This window comes from Antechinus flavipes, chromosome 2 (genome assembly GCF_016432865.1).
Source record: "Antechinus flavipes isolate AdamAnt ecotype Samford, QLD, Australia chromosome 2, AdamAnt_v2, whole genome shotgun sequence".
Taxonomy (NCBI): domain Eukaryota; kingdom Metazoa; phylum Chordata; class Mammalia; order Dasyuromorphia; family Dasyuridae; genus Antechinus; species Antechinus flavipes.
Window position 1 is genome coordinate 217,048,374 of NC_067399.1, and position 25,946 is coordinate 217,074,319.

Sequence of the window (25,946 nt, forward strand, 5' to 3'; positions counted from 1 at the left end):
TAAGTATATTTTACAATCAGAAGTGGGGCAAACGCATGGATGAATAAAAAATATTCAGTAAGCAAATAGTATGTATCAAACACTGTACCAAATTCTGTGTGTACAAATTCAAAAAAAGTTAAGATAGTCTCTGCCCTCACTAAGCTTATATTCTAAGGGAGAAGGCACAAAACACACTGGAGAATGAGGGTATTTTGAAATTAAAGATTTCACAACTCCTACTAATCAGCTATAAAATCTCAGGTCTAAAATACGCATTAGAAAGGACCAAATTTAATCCTCTCCCTCTTTGCATATGAAGAAACGGAGCCCCAGAAAGTAAAGAGGTAATCATCAAGATCACAAAGCCATTAAGTGAATTCTCTCTCTTTTTGTCATGAAATAATGATATGTTGTTAAAATATTTAAGGACATGTTTCATAATGTGGAACATAAGAGTATTTGGAAATTTTCATATCCCTAGGCCTGTGAAAGATCTGGAAATAGAAATAGAGTAAGAATAAAGACAGGTTGCTTACTGAAGCAGCACTTAGCAGGCTCACATCTCAATCAAGGGATATTCAGAGACAATGTGTAAATATCAACAATAATAGTGAAATAGCAGGGATTATTAAAAAAAAACTGGAAAACATATTGGAAGGATGTACTTTTGAGAAGACAATTTGAATTGTGCTTAGCATTTCTTTAGCACTATCTTATCTACTTCTCTTGGGAAGTTAGTATTGTGCTCTGGTCACATTCTCTATCTGCTTTGTGTAGTTCAACTGGGCATGCACTCTTTGTGTGTGTGTATCTGTATGTACATGTGCATACATGTGCAATAGAGAGAAAAGAGGGAGGGAAGAGGAGAGGAGGGAACAGAAGAAAAGGCAGGAGGAAAGGAGAAAGAAAGAGAAGTGAGGAAAGTATAGAGGAAGTAAGAGAGGAAAAGGGAAAGAAAGAGGAAGAGAGAGAACATTTTTTTCCTTACATTGGAGCAGGACTTGTCAGTATGTTCAAATTACATGTAAAATCATAGAATGTCATGGATCAAATTACTTATTTTACAGCTAAGGAAATTAAGGTCCAGCTTCAGAAAATAACATGCTCTAGATCATACAGGTAATAAAAAATAAAGCCAAATCCAATCCAGATATGTGGATCCATACTCAGGATTTTTCCCACAATATCTCTTTCCTTTCAATTCATGCTAGGAGTTACAGAGCCTGCTTTTATATAACAAAGGAGGAAACTGAATATCAGTTCCAAAAGAAGGTATATTGTCCTTGAAAAGTTATGTTCCACATGCATCAAGTATTTAATGATGACTTTGAAGGCCCATTAAACTAGATTTGGTAATACTAAAGCTCAGATACTTACTAGCTATGTGAACCCGGGCAAATCATTTTTGCTTTGGTTCTTCATCTATAAAATAAGTTGGATAAGGAAATGACAAAAAACTTTAGTATTTTTGCCACGAAAGTCCCCAAAATGGTCACAAAAAGCTGGAAATAACTGAAAACAATTAAATAACCATAGCAGTGCTAAAGCTAAGAATAAGCTGAGTCTAGTAAAGGAAGTTAAGAATAAAAAATTTTTTTTTTAATTCTTGAGGACAAGCCCTTTGATTGGTGAGGATGGGATAATTGACAACTAAAAGACTAGAGAGACGGCAATTATTATTTTTTTCCTGCTTTTTCCACCACAGAGAATGACCTTTTGTGATAGGAATATTTCTTAGGGTTCTGCTATGTGAGTTGACCTAGTTTTTTCTAAAGTCCTGCCTTATGGAGGTTAGGCTAATTCTTCTCCTTTAGAGTTATTGAAGCTCTCTTTGGTTGAGAAGATTAACTGAGGAACCAGCTCAGATCATTGATACAGCTTTCTTTTTGTCTTAATACAAAAAGGACATGAATAGATTCAACTTACTTTCTGAAGTATTTTAGCATAAGGCAGGTATAGAAAATAAACTGTCTTCTGTTAACTATGTTATGACTTACAAAAGTCTCAATTCTTTCCAGCAATAAACTTTTTAAACTACCAAGAGACTGACCAATGTTGTGCAGGAACTGAAATTTAAGAAATGATATTCAATTTACATCTAATATAAGTAAGGGAGTTCTCAACTATGATTGCTAAATCTTAGTTATCTGCCCCAGATTATTAATATTTTTGAGTTATTTAGGAGGGGGTCGATGAGCCACAGTCAGTGATATTTGAAATATCATAAAAATGGGTAAGGAATCACGAGATTGGAGGACAAAAGTTTTACCAATATAAAAAAGAAGGTAATAGTCTGAAAACTATAGATTATTGAATCAATCTCCATTCTCAGAAAAAAATTTAGAATGTATTAAAAAGATAATTGAAAACTATCAAAGGGAAAGAAGTGGTTATCACAGATAACATGACTTCATCAAAAACAAGTCTTTCCAGATTAATTCTACTACTTCCAATTTTGGACAGATATACTAAAGCAATCCTAACTAGCTAAAGTATGAATGAAATGCTGGGAGTAAAATTCACCTAGATTTTCAGGAGAGAGAAGAGGGTAGAGGGGGAGAGAAAGTGGTAGAGAGATTGCATTCTATTTTTGTGGCAAAAATAGAAGAATTATATGGCAACCAGACAACTGGAATAGTTGAAATGGTAATGGTTCAACACAACAGGAGTTCTCTAGTGTAGTACCTCAAGGATGTAAATTTGAATTGATGATGTTTAGCTCTTTCAATGGCTTGGAAATGTTACGTATAGTGCATTTATCAATTTTGCAGATGTCATAAAATAGGATGGACAGCTTACAATGTGGAAGGATTATAAGTGACTAAAGTATGAAGTTGAATCAAATAAGATGAAATTAACTAGAAATAAATCTTAAATAAAAGAAATTAAACACAAATCAACTTCATTAGTGTAAAATAGCTATATATCTGTTGTTCTAAAAAAATGTGAATGCTTTAGAGGAGTTGAAGTTCAAAATGTTTGTAAAATGATAAAGTTGTCACAAAATAGAATTCAGTTTGTAGACTGAGTTGAGAATGAAATACTCACTGATAACAAAGAAATGATAGGGCCATTTGTACTTTACCCTGATCAGATCTTACTTGGAGCCTTGTGTTGAGTTCTTAGCCTGATGGTTAAAGAAGGATTATATTAAATAGGAGAGTATCCTATTTAAGAGAAAGTAGGATAATAAACTGTCTCCATATCCATTAGAATCTTTTAAAACAACTGAGTATGTATAGTCCAAGGAAGACTTAGAGGATCACATTCAATGACCTGGAGAAAGCATAAAACATTTTTTTTTTTTGGCCTCAGAGAGCAAAATCAAAAGCAAGAAATGGAACAAATAAGTTTTTTTATGTTAAGGAAAAAACAAACAAACAAACAAAAAACTTTTCCAATAATTAGAAATATCTTAAAGTGGATTGAATGGACTCAAGAAGTGGGGAGTTCCCTTTACTTGCATATATTCAAACTAAAGGGTGCACATCCACTCGTTGAATATATTATGAAGAATATTCTTTGTGAATATCAGATGGATAAGATAGCCACTGAGATTACTTACAATGCTCAGATTGTGTGTATCTATAGTTCACACTATAGTTTTGGTAATCTAGTCACCCCAGTGTATTTCTTGACAATCTTTGGTTATAGAAGACTTTAAATATCTTATCCACTAAAATGTTTATGGGACTGTGGTTATAATATTTCAGCAGGTCCTTAACTTATTCAGCTGTCTCAACAGTATTAACAAATGCTTTTTCATGTGTATTTGGTATATATGTTCACAAATGAACTAACTTTTTTGTGGGAATGGGAAAACTCCTTCCAATTGTATATTATCTCACACCTTATATAATATTTGTAAAAGCTCTGTAAGTTAGGCAAAGCAATTAATTTTTTTCCTGTTTTGCACATGTGGAAACAATGAAATTCAAGCATTAGGTTTCAAATTCAAATCTTTTGACTGGCTTATGGGAGAGTTTCAGGTGTTGGATATAGAGGACTGAAACTCTGAATCATACAAGAGAGCACTTAAGGCTATCTATTCGATGTGAGACAATGACTCTATTAGTATATATTTGGATGATGGCTCTCCTCACCATTGGTGCTTGCTGAATGTTTGGTAGTAAGATAATCTTGGGCAAGGATTGGAGGGCAGGGGGAGAAGTGAGAAACACTTGGCAGCAGGATAAGAGAGGCTCCAACTTCAGACTCCCAGAATCCAGGATACAAATTTGGCAAGCCGTGTGGCAGCTTGCCTGCCTCCTTTACTTCTCCCCCTAAAGACCAAAGACTTTGATTTATCCTGACTCTGGATGAACCTGAGGCTAGCCTGTACTTTATAGTTGGACAAGTGATCAAAGTTTCTTGCCTATTCTCAGACATTTAGCAGCAATTGCTCTCTGAATAATTTTGTTGTAGGTGTTATCTTCAGATTAATAAAATTTGAAAGCAAATATAAAATATAATTCACATATATTCCAGTTGAGTTTGTTGAAGAATTAATTATTACAAAGTATGAGATATGTTTGGCTGAATTTCAAATAAATTGCAACATAGGAAGTACAAATACTGCCAAGATCGTGATTTGTAGTTGGATCCAGCTGAGATCCTCCAGGTTTGGATACTCGCCTTCTTTCCAACCTACTCTACATTTATATAAGCAACAGAATTCATATGAAGGTAGAAATGAAGTTTATATTCTTCTATTAGTCCTTATCAGTAAAGCTACTGAAATATTCTTCAAGATTTATAAGTACTAATTAATGAGGGGAGCATATGTCTATTCTGAATTTTTTTTTCTCTTCTTCTCCTTGGGTAAATTCAGAGTAGAAACACAAGGACTCAGTAGCTTTGGATGTATGCACCTGTCATGGGTGATTTTGTAGTTAAGCATAGGATGACATATATTCTATACCATTTGGAAGTAGTGGTTATCTAGGGATGTGTGGTCTTTTCAGGTCAGATCCTAATAAAGATCTTGGAAATAATCTTCCCCAAAGCTAATGTTATCTTAGAGTCTTGGAGTAGAGAAAGATAAAGCATCTTGCAGAAGTTAGAAGAGGAAGAAATCTTGAATTTAGGAATGCAAATTTATAAAGCTACAAGTAGCTATTATTCAAATAAAATTATTAATATGCAATCAAAAAGGATTGCAATTAAACATACTTAATGTAGACATTACTTATACACAAGAAATTAGTATCCCAAATGGAAGTAGCTCTTGGAGTTTTGGTATAAAATTATTAATATTAGTAGTAGTAGAGGTAAGTAGTAGTAGTAGTAATCATAGTCGTAGTCTTCGTAATAGTAGCAATATTAGCAATAGTAGTAGTGGTGTTAGTGGTATTTTTCAAAGTCAATTCATAGTAAGATGTCTCAGAAAGGAACTTAGATCTAAATATGGCTTTTCTACTAAGGCAAAAAAGAGAACTACATTAATGATCTGAACTAATCCCTGAGCTAAGTAAAGTTCAGTAATACTATAATATTATTACTAGGGACAGCTAGGTAGCTCAGTGGATAGAGCACCAGCCCTGAAGTCAGAAGGACCTGAGTTCAAATCTGGCCTCAGATACTTAATACTTCCTTACTGTGTGATCCTGGGCAAGTCACCTAACCCAAACTGCCTCAGCAACAAGCAAAAGAAAATAATATTATTACTGTAGCTCCTACCATTTCTATCACTATTACTACTATTACTATTATTACAACTTCCACCACTATCACTACTATTAATAATATTACTACTATCAGGAGCAACAACAACAATTATAACAATGCTCTGATCCATTACTTAACTTCCATTCTACAGGCAGAATTTTTTAATATATAAGTAATACCTTAAATTAGTGAAAATATGACACTAAAATGAACAAAGGGCAACCAATACAGTGTTTCAGTTTGATTTTTTTCTTATTAATCTGTGATAAATAAAATGTTTAGTAGTAAGATATAAATAAGTTGTCTGTTTTTGTTAAGATTTTTTTTTATGAAACCTCAAGTTATGAAAGTTTAAAGAGTTAATTGTTGGAACTCAAAATTCATTTTATTATAAAAAGTTGGGCCTCAGTCATCTTCTAGTTCTCTCTTTCCTTCATTGCACAAGCTCAAACTTTTGGATTCAAACTTAATAACATCTCTCATATCTTCCTCCTTCTTTCCATTCACTCTATCCCAGGTCTTTCTTATCTTATATATGTACCATTTCAACAACCACCTAATTAAGTTTCTTCCCTTCACCAATCCAACCTCCAAAGAGCTGAAAAAAAATTATATTCCTGTAATACAGGTCTGTCATTCCTCTGCTCATTCAGCTTCAAGAAATGCTTGTTACTTCTAAATCAAGAAACTCCTCTTTTGAGTATTTAAAATCATTCATATCTTGATCCCACCCTACTTTTTCCATCATTAGTATAAAGTATTTCTCTTCAAATACTCTTCATTTCAGGCAAACTGGCTCTTTTGTCTCCTCCCATTTAATATTTAAACTTTGTTCTCTATGCATTTTTTATTTGCTTTACTACATTTATGCCTGAAATTTTCTTTCTCCTTGGCTCAACATCTTACAATCTCTAGTTTATTTCAAAATTCATATCGTGTCATCTCCCAAATAATTACTGCCATGATCAACTTAACTGTTAGTGACCCTCAGAAAAAATAATAATATAAATAATTATTTGGCATTTATTTTGTAAATTTTTGTCTTTGAAAACATTTGCTCCTCTGAACAAATATCATCTTATTGAGGCTAAATTTATTGTTACATTTTTTCTCCTTTGTATATAGTACAATAGTAAATAGGACAGTGCCTGACATTATGCGTTAATAGTCACTTAATAGTTGCTTTTGAATTAAATGACTGTGAGAAGAGCATTCAGCAGTCAAAGAGAATTCATGAGAAATCTGGGCCTTTCTCTCTTGACCTGGTAATATGTTCCAAAGTTATTCTGTGTATACAAATATGAATCAAAGTTCATTCAAAATGGAAAATAATTGTATAATACCTTAAGGTATATTTCTCCCACCCTGTTATGCTGGTATCATAATTACAAATGTAAAAAATGTTGCTTCATATTTAGATTTTTTAAAAGGGTCACTTTCTGCTTTCTGAATCTTTAAAAATTTGTTGAGATTGGCTCTCCATCCTCATATTATTTTCATTGACTTTACAGTCAGAAATATCCCTCTTCTTCTGAGCAAAATGAGACTATGATAGAAAATCAAGTGTTTTATTTCAAGATCTCACTCCTGTTTGTTAATCCAGACTGTCACTTTATTAATGAAACTTGAGGTGAAGGTGGAAATGCCGCCAGTAACAAGTGGCAGATTCTGTCACCTTTATTAGACCAATGAGAAGGCACATTTCCCATCTGTCTTGGGATAAATATTTCTAGAATGGAAATATGGAGTTAGAAACTCATCTGTAAGGTTATGATGTGCTTGAAACAATATAAAGGAAGATAATGGTAATAAGGTAGTCAGTCTTACTAATATCTTTTCTGTCTACCCAGTGTCAGTGACAGTTGCCCATTCAGTGGAAAAAATAGAAATCATGAGGCTCCACTGAAGTTTCTCTACAACTTGTTCTAATATCTAAGCCATTCAGTTTTCCTACTAGACCTGATGCATAATAATATAATTAAATTAAAAGTATTTGTGATAAAAATTTCAAGTGATATTTTATTCTCTACCATCCCAACCCCTACCCCACAAAAGAATACAAAAGGTGGTGTGAAAACAAGAAATATTGAGTGCCAAAGACAGTGATCTAGTTAAGGTTCCACAATTTATCCCATATATGATAGGATGGTATAAGATAAATGTTGTACAGTGAGAAGCATAAGGTATTATAAGGATGAGTCTCTATGCTTTAATCTTCTTGGGATAAATGAGAAGCTTGGTACAATGTCAGTGTAATATTTGCTTTTTAGCTTGCTATTTTACTGTTCTGAAAAGAAAAAAAAAGATTGATTTGGTTACCTATTTGTCATCCAATGACTTTTAATTTTAGGTTTCAGTGAAAATTACCACTACCTGTGATCTGTAAAAGTAACATAAACACAGGCCAGTCAGTAGGTCTATGAAATATATTACTATTAAACCAGAATGCTCTCAAAGGTAACAGTAAGCAAACCATTATTTTAGGCATCTGTTTCAACCCCACCACTGAAATAGATGAATTCGATCTGATCTGATAGTTAAGTGAAGTTTGATCAAATTTTGTTTTGTTTGTTTTTTTAATTATGAAAGAATTAAGACATAATATCCCTTCAATGAATTCCATGTTGCAAATAATTCCACATTATAATTCTGTTATATCATTTCATATTATAACTATATGGTCCTTTCTATATTCAAAGAGTAATCAGTTTCTAGGGATTTAATGTGAAATATCTGTCTATTTGTTTTAGGTATTCTGTTTATAAAGACCCAGCAGGATGGCTAAATATTAATCCAATAAATGGGACAATTGATACAGCTGCTGTCTTAGACCGTGAATCTCCATTTGTCCACAATAATATTTATACTGCACTTTTCTTGGCAATAGATAGTGGTAAGTATTAAAACCTTTTAAAATTTCTTTACTTAGTAATATTTAACATTTAGATTTTCTTTTTCTCTTTAACTTCTGAGAGAAATATGTCCTGTATAGGCATTTGTCATTTGCCCATTTATTATACTAGACATTGGGTATACGACACAAAAATTTATATATATATCCTTACTCTCAAAGATCATCATTGAAGAGTGATTCTTTTTTTTTTTAATAAAGCTTTTTATTTTCAAAACATATGCATGGATAATTTGACAATATTGACCCTTGCATAGCCTTGTGTTTCAGATTTTCTCCTCCTTCCCCTCACCCCTTCCCCTAGATGGCAAACAATCCAATATATGTTAAATATGTTAAAATATATGTTAAATCCAATATCTATAAACATATTTATCCAATTCTCTTGCTAAGCTAGAAAAATCAGATCAAAAAAAAAAAAAAAAGAAAAGCAAAAGAGCAAGAAAACAAAATGCAAGCAAACAACAACAAAAGAGTGAGAATATTATGTTTTGATCTATCTTTAGTTCCCACAGTCTTCTCTCTGGGTGTAAATGGCTCTCTTCATCACAAGATCTTTGGAATTAGCATCAATCATCTCATTGTTGGAAAGAGTCACATTCATCAGAATTGATCATCATATAATATTGATGTTGCCATGTAAAATGATCTCCTGGTTCTGCTAATTAGTGATGTCATTCTCTGACAGAAATGCAATATTTGGTGCAACCCTTTCTATATTTGTTAGAATTTTAGTTTCAGTCGGGATTTTATAATATATGTCATAATATAGTAAAACCGCACAGGAAATATGAATGTTAAAGCATTGACAATGAGAGAGACAGAGACATAGAGACACACAGAAAGAGTTTTAGAGACAGACACACACACGTGCGTGCACACACACACACACACACAGATGAAGAGAAGGGAAAGGGTGGGATGGAGGAGAAGAGAAAAGAAGACAACACAAGACAACACAAGACAATACAAAAGTCAAATATAGAATGCGTAAAGTCTGTGCCTCGGGAGGAATTCTTAAGTCAATAAGGCTTAAAGATGATGACAACATTAAAACAAGATAACTGTGATCACATTCTAAGATGTTAGAACTGATTTAGAGTAGTCCAATAGATTTTACAATTACATTACATATCTTAGTCCACAATTCCCTCATCAGAAATTCCCCCAATAGAATATAAGTTGCTTGATGGCAGGACATATTTTATTTTTGTCTTTATATACTGAGTGCCTAGCATAGTGCTTGTACATTTTAGAGATTTAAAAAATGAATGTGGAATTAAATTCTGTGTTTTCCAAATTTAAGTCCATTCATCTTGCTGGGGGAAAATGGAAACAAAATAAATAAATGAATTGAATAGAATTAGAGATGTGAAAGACAAAGACTACTGAGTTAATCTCATTCACATACACACACACACACACACACACACACACACACACCCCTTTTAAAAAAAGATGTGAAGACTGAGGCATAGAAAGGTAAAATGATTTGTCACCTAGTTATTCAATCCCAAGTATCTTGTACTCTGTCACCAAATCCAGTGTTTTGTTTTACCTTCTATTGTTTACTCACTATACTGCTGCCTCAATCTGATAATTTAAATCTTTTCTTTACAATCTATTACTATAACCTAGCTTGCCCCTTGCCTGAGGCTTATTTTATTTCTCCCTACCTCTTGTGTTCCCATAATAGGAAAACTAAGAGATATGTGTATAAGTTAAGTCCTGCTCCTCCAAACTTTGCTATTTTGTTGAAACAATTATAATATCCAAGTTAGGAAGTTATATAAATTTATATAGTCTTATAAAAGTAACACAAATTTGACTCTTCCCTCTTTCTTGTTACTCTTCAACTTATCATTAAGTTGTAAATTATTTTAGGTCAAGCATTCCTTTGAGTGTTTTGAACTATTGCAATCATTGAGTCCAAAGGGAAACGAGTCTCATCTCAGAATTGTAAAAAACAAAAAGGACTACAAGAAAGAAAAAAGCATGGAGAGAATACCCACAGTTCTTATCAGGATTTAACAAGTTAACCTAGAAAATATCAGTGGCACATGAGCAATAAAGACTAGAAAGGAGTTGCTGAAAGGAGAGTGGAGCTATATCATAGAAGTGAGAGATCTGGTGAAGGTCATCAGAAGTGTCAAGAAAATGAAGAATAAAGGGTATACTTACATTTTCATGGATAAGAAAAAAATTTTTTTAAAAAGTCTATTATTTTCCCAGCTTTTACTTTACATGCTATTCTACTTGCTCCAAACATTATTTGGCTTATCAGTAATTAATAAAGTCATATGGCTATTACATACATGAAATTTTTTAAGATTAATGGTGATCAAGTGAGATTCTAAACACAGGAGACTTTATTTCCTATGTTTTTTTTTCCTATTGTTTCCAAATTTCCTATTGTTTTTAGTGTGAGATAACACCCTGATTTAAAGAGCAAAGGAAAAGATGAAAAAATCGGAGATGCAGTTAGAAGGGCATATAGGATCTTTTTGTGACTTTGGAACTTCAAAATTATAGCAATTCCAGATTACAGAATATTATTGAATGATACTGTAATCTTATTTCAACATAACTAATGGAAGATCATGATAATACCTAAAATATATTAATTTTGTTAGAGTATCAATCTGAAATTAGAGGATGATATATGTATAGCATAATGTTATTTAACTTCCTCAATTTCCTTAAATTAAAAATAAATTTAACATAAAATTGTTTGGTTTCCATGTAAATAAAACCCATATATTTTGCTAAAATAGCACTCTAGTTAAATGACTTTATCAGTGAACTATTTTCTCTGGGATGAATAAAGTTTGGCCTTTTACATTGGCAAGTTTTTATTCTTTTATCTTTGGAGATGAATACCATAATTTAACTTATATAGTTCTGATTTTTTGAAAAGGTTAAGAAGAGATCTCTAGAGCATAGACATTCTTTATTAAAGGGTTTCTATGGATAGAAATTGGTTTTCTGGGTAAAAAAATAGACAGTGTTAAAGAAAACAGCAAGATGGAAAAAATATTTGAGAGTGTAATAAGAATGGAGACCCTTTAGGAATATGCTGAGAGAAGGGTAATGCTATGGCTATTAGTGGTTACTAAATCCTGATGGGATTATCGTCTCTGCTCATTTAACCATCCAAAAAGGTCAGGTGTCAATCTAATGTCCCATGTGATTTAGGAACTTTCAGTGGAGATTTCACATAAATTTATGAAATTATACTTCTAAGGTCAATTGTTCTTCAAAGAAGTCAGAAACACACCCCAAAATTGTCAACAGATACCAGAGAGGGTACTCTTAACACTTGGATTTGTATTTGACTTTTTTTTTGCTTCTTAATTGATGATTTTTTTTTAATATAGTTCTCTCTTGCTTCCCTAGTTTGAAGTTTTCTGATGCTAGCTGGTTCTTGATTAAGGTCCTTAAACCAAGTTTTGAGATCTTCAGGGAATATCTTAGCTATAAATCTAGGAACAAATAAATGAATATACATTCAACTTCCAATATATCTTGTTTCTGGAATTTTTGCTGCCCAGGCTGTTTACTGTAGTAGGAAAAATAGCTTCCAATGCTAGTTATTTTAAAAGCCCAGGGCAGCAGAATGCGTTTGACCCCATGAAGTGTATACCATCTCCAGAGCCCATGATGAATTGTTCACTTTACCATGATTCCATTGAATTTGATGCATATTCCCCATCTGCTTTCCTTTCAAACTGTTTATGAAAAGAATTGTGCCAAGAAGAACTGATAGTTTAGAAATAAGTCAAACTCTTCTAAATAAAACCAAATGTTTTCCATGAGTTAAACAAGACTCAATCTCTCTCTCTAAACCTTTCTATCTATCCATCTGTATATATGCATATATATGTATCTATATGTGTTTGTTTGTATATGGTCTCATTATAATAAATGTGTAGTTGTAGAATTCAGCTTTCCAAAGGCAGGATTTACATGGAATGGAGTAAGAGAATTGTGTTAAGTAGTATCAAAAAAGCTAAGAGTTGGGGCTAACAGCCCACCAAATAGTCACTTACTAGCATAGAGAAATTTAAATACAAAATCTCTTTTTGTTTATTGTTAACACCACTCCCCTGTTAAGCAACAGTTTTTCAATCAGCAAGGAGAAAATCCTTGGCAAGTTTGTCTCTGAAACATGACAGTGGTTGTATAAATATACTGTGACTGCATTTAAACAGGTGCAGTGACTTCAGATGTATAAAGATCTTTGTCTTGTGACTCTAGTGAATCCATAGGATGTCAATATGTGAATCATTAGAGGAAGCAATTTTAATGATTCTTTTGCTATTAAGTCACCATTGTAAGGATGTCATGGTATTAATTATAATGTATTAATAATATTAATATAATTATATCCTGCACTAGCCCATCAATACCAAGGATCTTGTATGAGATTTTAATTGTAAGGACAGGAAAATTCCTTGGACTAGTTACACAATTCCAAGAAAAGATAAATATTTGTTTTAAAAATGAATGAGGATGAACTGATGCTAAGTGAAGTCAGCAGAAACAAAAGAACTTGTACAGAATAAGATTATGTTGTGACCAACTGTGTTGGACTTAGCTTTTTTCTACAATGATTCAAGTCAAATTCAATAGACTTCTGATGGAAAGTGCAATCTAATTCAGAGAGAGAGAGAACTATGAAAATTAAATGTGGATTAAAGCATGATATTTTCACCTTTTTGTTGTTTTTGTTTGTTTTCTCTCTCTTTTTTTCCTTTTGATTTGGTTTTTCTTGCACAGCATAATGAATATGGAAATATATTTAGAATTGTACATGTTTAACCCATATTGGATTGCTTGCTCTTGGTGAGGGGAGGAAAGAGGAACAAAAATTTGGAACAAAAGTTTTTCCAAAGATTAATGCTAAAAACTATCTTTGCATATAAACATAAAATATAATTAAAAATAAAAAATGAATGAAGAAAAAGTACATAATATATAAACATAAATAATATGCCTCTAAGTCTGAATGGAAATAGAAATTCTCCCCATTGGTTATTTACAATTTACAATAACTGTTGTTGAATGTGGAGAAATATATGAAGTGCTAGTAAAAGTAAAACAATTTATTTGTCAGTTAATTAGCCTAGTTCTAGGAGTCATTGCTGTTACTTGAGATATAGGTGAAAATAGGTGAAAAACGGTGTCTAGTCTCAAGGATTTTCCAGTTTAGCAAAATCTCTAATATATTTTAGAGCATAATTACATAATTTTTTTCCCATTGAGGATAGTTGGAAACATGGTGACAGCTCAGATTTCCTACACATAAATTCCTCAAACCTGAACTAAATTTAAACTCTGTCAGGAATGATGGGGATTGAAAATTGTATTTTATATGCAAGGCTGGGGTTATTATAATTTTTGAGAGAAATAAAAGCACTTTGAGTCACTTTGAAAAAAGTATCTTCAGCCGTCAACTTCCTCTTCTGGAGCCAACCTATCATTTATTAATCTACAAATGAATCTAGAGAGAGGTGATATAACTCTACATTATAAACAATAATGCCTTCACCAGACTGTTGGTACCATTTGTGAAGGTTCAGTCCCTGAGCAAACTCAGCAGACCATCTGTCAGTAAGAAGTGTTCTCTCAATAATCTCACAAATTCACTAAATATTTCAATTATGTATCTCAGAGGCAGTGAGAGATCTTGTCATGGCAACTCTACAAGCCCCAAAACTTATCAGGAGCATAGAATATTGCTATTAATTTAAAAAACTTTGCTCCCTTTTCTTAAAGATAGTGAAAGCCTTTCAACATGTGAATCTCAGAAAGTAGGCAGACATCTAACTCTTGGTTGTGGCTGACAAAGAACTATTTCATAGATGGGATTTGGATGGAAGATTTGTTCAATTTCATAGATATAATGGTTATTGAGAATGACATTCTACTCAGCTGCTGCCCAGGATTTGTTTCTTTTTAGTAGAATCCTTTCCTTTTTGTCAGGCAACTTGTCTCAAAGCAATACAAATAAATAAGAACATTAAGACCTTTCTTTACCACATTAATCATTTACTATTATATAAATCATTCCATCCTGCTGCTTTGCAGCACACAAAATACTATGATCATGAGCCACAATAATTTCTCAATTCTAGTAAATTCAACAAATATATTTTAAATGCCTATTATATGTCAGGCACTGAACTAGATGCTTCATAAAAAGAGGCTAAAATAAAATAGCTCTTGATCTCAAGAAGCTTACATACCATTGAAAGTACAAAAAAAGTTTAAGGATAAGTGATGTACAAGGAAAATAAGGGAAGAAGAAAATGCTAATATATGGAGTAATAAGAGAAAGCTTCAAGAAAGAAGTTCAAACTGAGGTGAGATTCAAAAATACAAGGATTTGGGATGGTGTCAAAGAGAAGGAAATTAATTTTAGATAAAGGGGATGGCATGTGCAAAGATACATATGATCACCTTGAATGATTCAAAATATTGTGGTGTCTTCAAAATACATAAAAAAATGAAGCATTAGTTTAGTGCTAGATAAGGGGAAAAGACAATGAACTCTATTTTGGACATGTTGAATTTAAGATACAATGAATTCTATTTTGAACATGTTGAACTTAAGATACCTATAGGCTATTTAGGAAGAGATGGCCAACTGACAATTGATAGATATAAAATAGACATAGAATATAGATAAAAGAAATAAATAGATATTTATTATATAGATTTAGAACCCATTTATGTAGACATGGTTTTAATCCATGGTAGCACATGAGATATATATTGTAGGAATGGTTTAATATATTATGATGAATACATGTTCTTGTTAGGTTTGGCAAAAGTACTAGTGCAGTTTGTAATCCACCAGAGCCTTCTCATTTTTTTGTGCTTATATAACTACTCTATAGGAAATCTGTCCAATGAATTGAAGATGTTTTCCTCTAGGTCTTTTAATATTTTATATGTACCAATACAAATCTCAGATTGTTCCTCTGTTATTCTTACTGTATAACTGTCGCACACTAATCTGTTTTATCCTAGTCTTCTTACACAAACTAGCATGGTTATGCTATTCCCAGGTTATTTAAAATGGAAACAGCATGTAAGGTTTAAAATTTCAATTCATTGTAAGTGAAAACAAATGAAATTATTTAGTTCCATATGCAATAGACAACCAAATAGCCACAAAGAAAAAAATGTCAAATTTGAATAGCAAAGAATATGTGATGTGCATTTCTTCTCATGGTTCTTAACCTGTCTCCAGGCTTCATGGAGCATGTGATCAAATTACCACAGAACGATTCTCCCTAAAACATGTTGTTATGAAACAAGTCAGGCACTTAGTTACTATGGCAACCCAATTAGGCCAGTTAACATCCCCTATTCCAGTTCCTATATTAATTAAGAATGAAAAATAAATTGAAGCTGCATCAATCATTTTGTACTGTTTCAAGTTCCAGTCAGATATTTATCATATCAAACATCTTGGATGTACTTCTGTGAACCTTGAGTCTTATGTAGAAAAAGGGGTGAAAAGATAAAATCATTTTAGCTCCAAGTAAAGGGGAGGAAAAACGTTGTTTAATTACAGTATGTATCCTAGTATAGGGTAAAAAACTGACAAGCTGGTTTTATGTCCCAGTTCTACTCATTACATATGACCTTAGTATTGTCATTTTCTAATGTAATTTTACATTACATTAGAGTAATTTTCTCTGAATATGAAAAAAGCTAGTCCTTCTCAATTAAAATATGAATTGGACTGAGTGACTATCAAGGTAACTTTTTGTGCAGACCTTCCATTTCTATAAACCTGATACTAAATTATTAGTATCGTGAATGCCCATTGAACTGGCTTGGATGGAAGTGCCTCCATGTAAAGAAGAAGTATGGTCTGACTGATAAGAATGCTAAGGAAAAGTTAGCCTGCATTTCCTTGGGGTAAGAAAGAGATATGCTAATCTTGCTGTATCCTGCTGTACTCAAACAGAATCTAGAGTATAATGTTCAATTACAGACACTAACTTTTATAGGCTGTCCAGAGATGGGAACCATGAGAGTAATAGGCTTCAAGTTTATATCACAGATGAATAGCTAAAAAATTAGTAATGTTTAACTTAGAAAAGAAAAGACTTGGGACTGGTATTAAAGCAATTTAAAGTATTTGAAGAACTTTTATGTGAAAGAAGACTTAGACTAGTTCTTTGTTTTTATTTTTTTTTTAAATTTTTGTTGTTGTTGCTATTGTTTGTTTTATTTTGTTTTTTCTCCAAATGGCAAAACTGGAAACCAGGAGTAAAAGTTAGAGAGTTATAATTAAAGTAAGGGAAAATCTGTTAACAATTAGAACTGGAAATATGGAATAGCCTGTCCTTCACAAAAGTATTTATTTACCATTCATCTGATATTTTCAAGGAAAGACCATATCAATACTTATCAAGTAGGAGAAAGATATTCTATTCAGATATGGATTGGGAGAGATGTGCTCTAAAATCCCTTTCATCGCTGGCAATTTTTTGTTTCTGCCTGCTACCTCTTACTGGAATTCATCTCAAGTATTCTCAGGTGGAAAAGTACAAAAACCAAGGCTATGGAATGTGGAGCAGCTAAGTAGTACAGTAGAGAGAGCGCTGGCCTGGAGTCAGGAGAACCTAGATTCAAATCTTGTCTCAGAGACTAGACATTTACTAGTTGTGTCACACTTAGTTAAAGTGACCAAGTCACTCTAATCCCTATTGCCTTGTAAAATAAATGAATGCATAAATAAATAAACAAACAAATAAATGAAGTCATGGAATTTAATATCTATGATTAGATAAAGTTTAGATAGAGAAATTCAGATGAAGAAAGGAGAAATGATTTCCATGAGATTTCATAGTCAGGTACTATCAGATTAGATTAAAAGAAATAGAAGATAAGTGTTTATACAGTACCTACTATATGCTGATGGTACCAATGTTCCACGTACTATATTAAGATCTTTAAAATTATTATCTCATTTGATCCTCACAACAGCACTGCAATGTGGTTTTTATTATAATGCCAAGTTTTCAGTTGAGAAAAACTGAGGAAAATAGAGGTTCAATGATTATGCTTGGTCATATAACTAGTTACTATTTGAGACTGTATTTGAGTCAGCTAGCCAGAATGCCTTTTAGCTCTCTTATGCAAGAGGGACAATTCAATTCTTCATCTTGAAATACAGTCACTTTAGATGTAATAATAAATAAAGGTCTAAATTTAATATCAAGGAGACCTGAATTTGAATGCTGTCTTAGACACTTACTAGTTGTATGTCTCAAAACAAGTAAAATAAACTATCTCAATATTTTTCATTTATAAAATGAGGATAGTTATTGAAACTAATTCCCCATATTATTGGGAAAATAAAATAGCATCTTTAAAATACTCTGCAAACTTGAATGTTAGTTATTAGTGTTGTTGTTGTGTGGATTTGATTCTAGAAAATTGGATCATTTTCTCTCCCACAATTGTAGGTATTACAAACAGAAATGAAAACTTCCCAAATATGCTTCTTAGCTTCTCCATAGCTTTTATGGAGAGCTGCCTGGCTTAGAAAAGAAATAGTGTCCATTTTTAAACCCTTTGGTTAGTTCTTTATGATAAGGTTATATTTCTAACCAAAGCATGAAATGCAAGGGTAAGCAAACCAATTCTGTTAAAAAAAAATAAAAAAAACAGAACCTGTTCTTTCATTTTCAGATACATTTGGGTATTCTGAAAGCATTTTTGGAACATGAGCATGTCAATTATCTATATCCAACCCCAGACTTTAAATACAGATTCTTAGCGCTAATCTTTTGGCCTCTCTTTCAGCGAGATTCTTTGTCAGTCTCAACCACTTAGAATTATTTTGACTTCAAATTCATCAGCTTTGTAAGAAAAAGAATTGGTATGGCAGTCATGTCCATCACTTACCTCCTACCTTCCTCAAAACATGCTATTGAATTCTAAACAATTGTTCTCCAACTAGGCAACATACAGCAAAAGCATTGATAAATGACTTACATCTTTCATTTTTTGACAACACTCATGACAATAAAATGATGAGATAAAACTAAGAAGAGGAGTATTCCTTATTAGGAATTAGTAGAGATCAGTCATTTGATCACTCATGTGTATGTTCTAGAAACTGATAAATCACCCATACCACACACTCCCACATACAAACAAAAATCAACCCCAAATAGTGGGGGGAAGGGAAAGTACATACTACTACCCATAGAGAATTTCTATTCTAATAAGGAAGATATAATAAACAGTCCTAGAAATAAGTGGAGATAGTGACATCTTTTCTCATACTTTTTGCTAGGTGACCTGGATGTAAGTTCAGTCTCTGTTAAATATTGTTTATATTTGATTCAGCAAGTCATTTAACTTGTTAGTGTCCCAGAAAACACTTAAATGATAAGCTCCTGTGAAGGCATTGATATGCAGTACTAGAGACAATTAATTCCTAACCATAAGTTCCCTATATCAATGAAATGCCACTTCTGATTTTTTTTTTAATGCACTGGAAGATCAATTGAGGAATTTCACAGATGACAAGATGAAAGAAATCAATTCAATTAAATTCACAGCAACAAACATTAACACAAAGTGCTCTGTGCTCTTTGGAACTGTGGGAGACACATATATTAACAAGAATTAGTCTTTTCTGTCATTGAATTTATAATTTATTAGAAAGGAACAAATATACATATAATTATAATATAGTATATTGTATTGTTACATAATGTTTATTAGCAATAAGCTTGCAAAACTCTCTATAACTTCCATAGGGTGAATAGAACTTTGCCCTATAATGATGATCCTGTTCGTCCTGTAAACAGTGTTCCTTCCTTGGATCCTACTGCCATGTATATCTCTTACATCTCTCCTCTCCCCACACCTTCAAAAACATCATATCCTTGTCTAATGGTACACCACTCCAGGAAAGATTATTTTGGGGACTATGATGACTGTCTATCTTTCCTCTCTAAATGTCTTTGTTTCTAGTACTGTGCAAATATTGCAAACTAGGGAGATTGGGAGGGCTTCTTAGAGAAGGTCACAGTGTACTGGTCTTTAAAGACTTGTAATCCCAATCCTTTACTTCTCACATGAATCCTGATTATGAGCCCACTTAATTATGAATTAATGGATGAATTTTATTCAACAATAAAAGACAATATATTTAGCTAAAGTCATGCTATAGAGGATATCCTGAACAAAGTTCAAACACATGAAGAATTCTCTATGCATGTTCAACTTATCCAATTCCATTCATGAATGAGATGGTGCTAATCACATATAGTACTGGAATATTACAAAGTTTTCTTACTTGAGTCACCAAAATGCAAAAGAAAGTTATCTAACTTCCCACATAGCAAAAAAGCAAAGTATATGTAAAAGACAACTGGAAAAGCTGCCTATTGAGGTAGTTGATCAACTAAAAAGATTATATAAAGAATGATATATAACTAAAAACATTATAGAGAAATAGATGGATGATTAGATTAGAGAGTGATAGATGAATGGATAGATTGATGAATAGATAGATGATAGATAGCTAGATGGCAGATTATAGAGCAATAGGTGAGGGCTAGATAGACAATAGATAAATGATAAATGATAGATAGATAGGTCAACAATTGGAAAAAAACTACAAAAGCATTGTAGCCTAATTCCAAAACTGAGCAGAAATGATAAATCTTATTGGATCATTGTTATGAAATTGGCCATTTCTTTTCACAATCACCAGTACAAAAATATACTTCATAATACCAATATTTTATGGAAAATTGATTTATAGACAATTACTATTTGTAAAAAGTTTACTATTTGTAGTAACTTATAAATAAATTACTATATGAATATGTGTTGTGTTATTGTTATCATAATATTATGATATACGTCAATGAATCATATAACACAACTTTTCAACATTAGAATTATAGGTAAACATAATGATAATGGAAAGTTACATAATGGATCCAAAGAGGAAGTAGCATGATAAACAGCACAAGCATAATTAGATGAGAAACATCAAAAGAGAAAGCATTGAGAGCAATCAACAAAATCAAGCAACATTTATTGAACTTCTACTATATGACAGACATTGGACATAGAAATAGCAAAAATGGAATATTTCCTTCCCTCACCCAGTACAGAAGTGGTCATTAGATCATAATATGATATGCTCCTGAAATGGGTGCTAAAACTTCGGATTTATTAATGGAATCGAAACATCTGAATCAATAGAAGTTATGCTTCTGCAATAATTTGTCCTGCTCAGATCTCAATGGAAGTAGTGTCTTCTTCATCTTCTTCATCGAATTCTTCTTCCTCTCCTCCTCCTCCTTCTTCTTTTTCTTCTTCTTCTTCCTCTTCCTTTTCCTGCTCCGCTTCCTCTCTTCCTCCTTCTGCTCCTCTTCCTCCTTCTCCTGCTGCTACTTCTTTTTCTTCTCCTTCTCCTTCCCTCCCTCCCTCCCTTCCTTCCTTCCTTCCTTCCTTCCTTCCTTCCTTCCTTCCTTCCTTCCTTCCTTCCTTCCTTCCTTCCTTCCTTCCTTCCTTCCTTCCTTTCTTTCTTTCTTCCTTCCTTCCTTCCTTCCTCCTTCCTTCCTTCCTTCCTTCCTTCCTTCCTTCCTTTCTTTCTTTCTTTCTTTCTTTCTTTCTTTCTTTCTTTCTTTTTTCTTTCTTTCTTTCTTTCTTTCTTTCTTTCTTTCTTTCTTTCTTTCTTTCTTTCTTCTTTCTTTCTTCTTTCTTTCTTTCTTTCTTTCTTTCTTTCTTTTTCTTTCTTTCTTTCTTTTGCTTCTTTTGCTTCTTTTGCTTCTTTTGCTTTTTCTCTTCCCAAGAGTTATTCTCTAAATAAAGGTTATTATTATTTTTCTTTTTTTAATAAGGATTCCTGATAGAGGCAGATAACTGACATAGAGGATTGCAGGCTAGGAGTTAGAAATAGCTGCAGTCCAATTCAGTTGTAGAAACTTACTAGAAATATAACACTGGACATGTCATTTAACATCTGTTTCCTCAGATGTAAAAATAGAATAATAATCATCTTTCTCAAAGGGTTGTTATCAAGATCAAATGAGTTCATATTTGTAATGCACTTCAGATGCTTAGCATATTCTAGGCATTTAATAAATTCTTATTGCCTTCCATTTCCCACATTCATAGTCTTTAACTTTATAAAAAGGGAGGAAAGTTATTTTAATGTCTCTTCTTTGGGCTCTGCTGGTCATTATAAATTTTATAATTTTCAGTTTCAATTTTGTTTTTGTTTTGTTACTATTTTTTGCAAGTTTCAATGATTCACATTATATAATCATTGTAAATATTTTTTTCCTGGCTCTGCTTATTTTACTTTGCAACAATTTATTAAATCTTTTCATATTTCTTTGTGTTCATCATGTTTATTATTTCTTATAATTTAATACCATTTCAATATATTTATATATTCAAACTTGCTTTACATTCCCCAATTTGTGGGCATCCACTTTTATTTATCTTTGTTACTTTAAGAAGTTCTGCAAATATATATTCCAAAAGATTTATGACTTTTATTTCTTTGAACTGACTAGAAGTTTATATTTTAGGTTAAAGATTATGGAAAATTTTCTCATGTTTTAAAAAGAATTTGAAATTGCTGAACCAATCTATAACTCCCCCAACAGTATAAATGTGCCCATCTTTTCACAATCTATCTTATAATGACTGTTCTGATCTTTTATTTTTGCAAATTTGTTGACTATAAGGTAAAATGTCAACGTTATCTTAATTTTTATCTCTCTTTTTAGAATTTTAGAAAAAATCCTTTGCATGATTGTCAATAGTTAACAATTTTTGAAAACTTTTTCATAGTCTTTCAACTATTAGTAAATTACTTTTCCCCTCTGTCTCTCTCTTTGATAAGGAGATCTATATATGGATACATATATGTATATGGTGTATTTGTTAAATATGTGTATGTTATAGATATAAATTTTTATTTGTTGCTTACATGTCTTGAATATCAGGAACTTATCATAGATATTTGTTACAATTTTTCCCTCAATGAATCACTTCTCTTTTTATCCTAATTCATATTATTTTTTTCTTACAATTATATTTTTCCCTCCATGTAAATCATGATGTAAGCAAAACCATGCTTTATCTTTTGTTATTACTTCTTTATCTTATTTGGTTATGGATTTATCTTCTGGCTATTCATGGGAAGACATAAGTAATGCTTATCTGATCTCATTCTCTCTTTTGATATTCAGATCACAAAACAATTTTGAACTTAATTTACATCTATTTTTTCTTGCCATTCTGTTTTCCATTTTTCTCTGAAATTCTTGAGAAAATCAAATTTTTTGGGAAAAAAGCATAAATAAAAGCAAGACATTTTCAAAAGTACTTGATTTGAAATAATGCAGTATAAGAATTAGTTGAAAAAAAGTAGGAGTGTTTAGCCAGCAGAAGAGAAAAATTATGGGAGGACAGTTTATCAATCATTTGAAGGATATTTGTGTTGAAAGTGAATATAAGTTATCTTGGTACAAGAAAGTAAAAATAAGACTGTGTGGAAATCACAAGGAGTCAGGCAGGCAAACATTTGTTAATAATAAGTGCTTATTATATTGTACAGAACTATGTATGTCAATTGCTAAAAAGAAAGACAAAAAATAATCTCTACCCTCAAGGAGTTCACATTCTAATGGGTTAGAAAAGATACAAATAAGTATACACAAACAAGTTATGTACAGTTGATGGAAGATCATGTCAGCTTTTTATCAGGGGAAAAATGTTTCTAATAACTAAAATGCTCCAAATGTGAATGGATTGCTTTAGGAGACAATACTTAGGATAAGGTTTCTAGCATTAGCATTATGTAGAAGCTGAATAATTCCTTCTTAGAAATGTGGTAGAGAAGATTCCTGTTTAGGAAGTATTCAGATTAAATGGCCTATTAAATCCCACTGAAGCATGAGAATGTAGGATTCTGTAAGAGGACAGATGTTATTGTTTTTGCTAGGCCCTTTTTGATTCAGATGCGGGAATATTCTGTATTAAGTATTAGATGAGATTTTTTTTTTTTTACTACCAGTAGAGAATTTTGCTGGAGAAAACTGAGATGCAGGCAGAATTTTCTATTACCTCTCCCAAGCAGAAAGTTTTGAATATATGTTGCTTTCCAACACCCTCACTGTAAACTTTCATTTCTCATTTGAAATTGTGTCTTGATGTGTTTATATGCCACTAAACATCTTGGCAACTTGCCATTTAACATCCCATTCAGTTTTTCATGACTATAGGAAATCTGGGTGATTCTGTTACTGAGTGGTCAGCAGCATGAGGTGACTTTAAATTGAGGAAAGCTATAGGAGAAAGAAAAACTCATTAGCTTAGGTTTCTCTCTGGGCAAATGTATTGTCATTGGATCTCATTCACTAGTTTCATTTTTCTACTTCATTTTACACTTACTTTAGAGCATGGAATGACACATAGGAAAAACTTTCCTTGTGTAGAATTGGCTTCAGGATTCAGAAGAGAAGCAGCATTATATCTGAATGGGATATCCTAGAAGTACCATTATCAATAGTCAGGACCAAAAGTAGAAAGAAAAATGTCTTTGACATAGATTGTAAAGGTTAATAAAGAGTGATTAGATGTCATGAAAAAAAGAAAATTCGATGAAAAAAGCAATGGAAATAAGTAAAATGTCAGATACAACCTTTGCAAAGTTGAGAATCTATGGATCCATGTTTTTATTATCAAGATAGTCATCATTCAGTATATTTCAAGCAAGATCTATAAATCAAAACTCTCTCTCTCTCTCTCTCTCTCTCTCTCTCTCTCTCTCTCTCTCTTTCTCTATATGTATGTATACACATATACATGTTGAAATATTCTCATCAAAAATGCTTTGGAGAGTTTGTTCCCTGTTGTTCACCTATGTATCACTCTACTAATCAGTTTTCTTTTTCTCAGTCTCTGATGCCAATTAGAACAGAATTATTTGTTTTACAATAGAACAAAGAAAATAAAAAAAAACAGATAAGTAGATTAATCATGCTATTTCTTTTCAATGGAGCTTAAATTTTAAAGAACATATATAATTTCCTGGGTGAATTGTGAACCAGTTATTATCAATGTACTGATGGTACACAACTTTCATTTGTTTTATTTTTATTTTCCTCAAAGCATTTTTGTGACAATTATGTGAATGTCCATGCTGTATGGGAAGTGAGGAGTAGGTGGTACGTTTCTTTGGAGAAACTTTCTCCTTAGAATTTGTTAGAAGCAGCAAATTCTTTTTATCTGCTCTTTTTCTTTACAAATGGTACACATTAACTTGACATGTAAATGAAAGGAATGTTGATTGTCTTTTACTAAACTTATTATTGTCATTATTGTCTATCATCACACAGATTTCATCACAGAAACTGCTTTCTCTAAAATATATGTCTAGACTACACATGGGGCCAAGGAAGACCAATTAGCAAATTAATTAAGTTTCTGTTTATCTTTACATTTTCTATTTCAATGGTATATTTAAATCTTACTGGTATATCAGTATTTAACACCTGTTCTGCAGACATTGAGGTGCGATAAACACTTCTCTTTACTGACATTTGCACTCAAGACATACAATTCTATGAAGGCTCATGAAAGTCTTTCAAAATAAAGTCAGAAAATGAAAATGATTCATGAAACTAGATATACATTTTTCATTTCCTTGGATATTTATTTTTATTCCTTCTTTATAACATATATCTATGTGTATCTATATATATATACATGTATATGTGTATATATAACTATATGTATACAATTTTCTACTGAATTTCCTTCTAACATTACTATATTGCACATCATCTATATTCTTGTAAGAGAATATATATGTAGAAAAAAGTGGAATCTTTACTTGAATTGAATTAAACAGTCATCTATTAAGTAACTATTATACTTCTCTGGCTTGCTTCAATACTCACCTTGAATGCTAGCTTTTAAAAGACGTCTTTTCTGTATACACACACACAAGCACAAATATATACATGTACATATAAGTATGTGTATATATGTATGTTTATATAAGTATAGGAATATATTTATGTATAGAGAAACACATTATTTACATACATACACACATACATATATAAATATATAAAGTATTTAGCCCAGTGCTTGACATATAGTAACCTTGATATAAATGCTTATTCCTTTTCCTTCCTAATATAGGGCCCACTGAAGTAAACACAATGTTTTAGAAATGCTCTTTTTGGCCTAAGGATAATGACTATGTTGCCTTCCTCATTCTGGACGTTATGACTAAATTAATATAATTAATATATTGACTTTCTGAATACCAAATCACACTGAGTGGCAAAAAAAATACAATTAC

At 32.0% G+C, this 25,946-nt stretch overlaps 1 protein-coding gene across 1 annotated transcript in view; it reads left to right on the forward strand.

Annotated features, from left to right (window-relative positions):
• LOC127548678 (cadherin-13-like) overlaps positions 1-25,946 on the forward strand; it is a 314,443-nt gene that overhangs the window by 264,688 nt on the left and 23,809 nt on the right. The window contains exon 5 of the mRNA XM_051976186.1: positions 8,400-8,542. Within this exon, the coding sequence (XP_051832146.1) occupies positions 8,400-8,542 (143 nt within the window). The remainder of the gene's footprint in view (positions 1-8,399; positions 8,543-25,946) is intronic.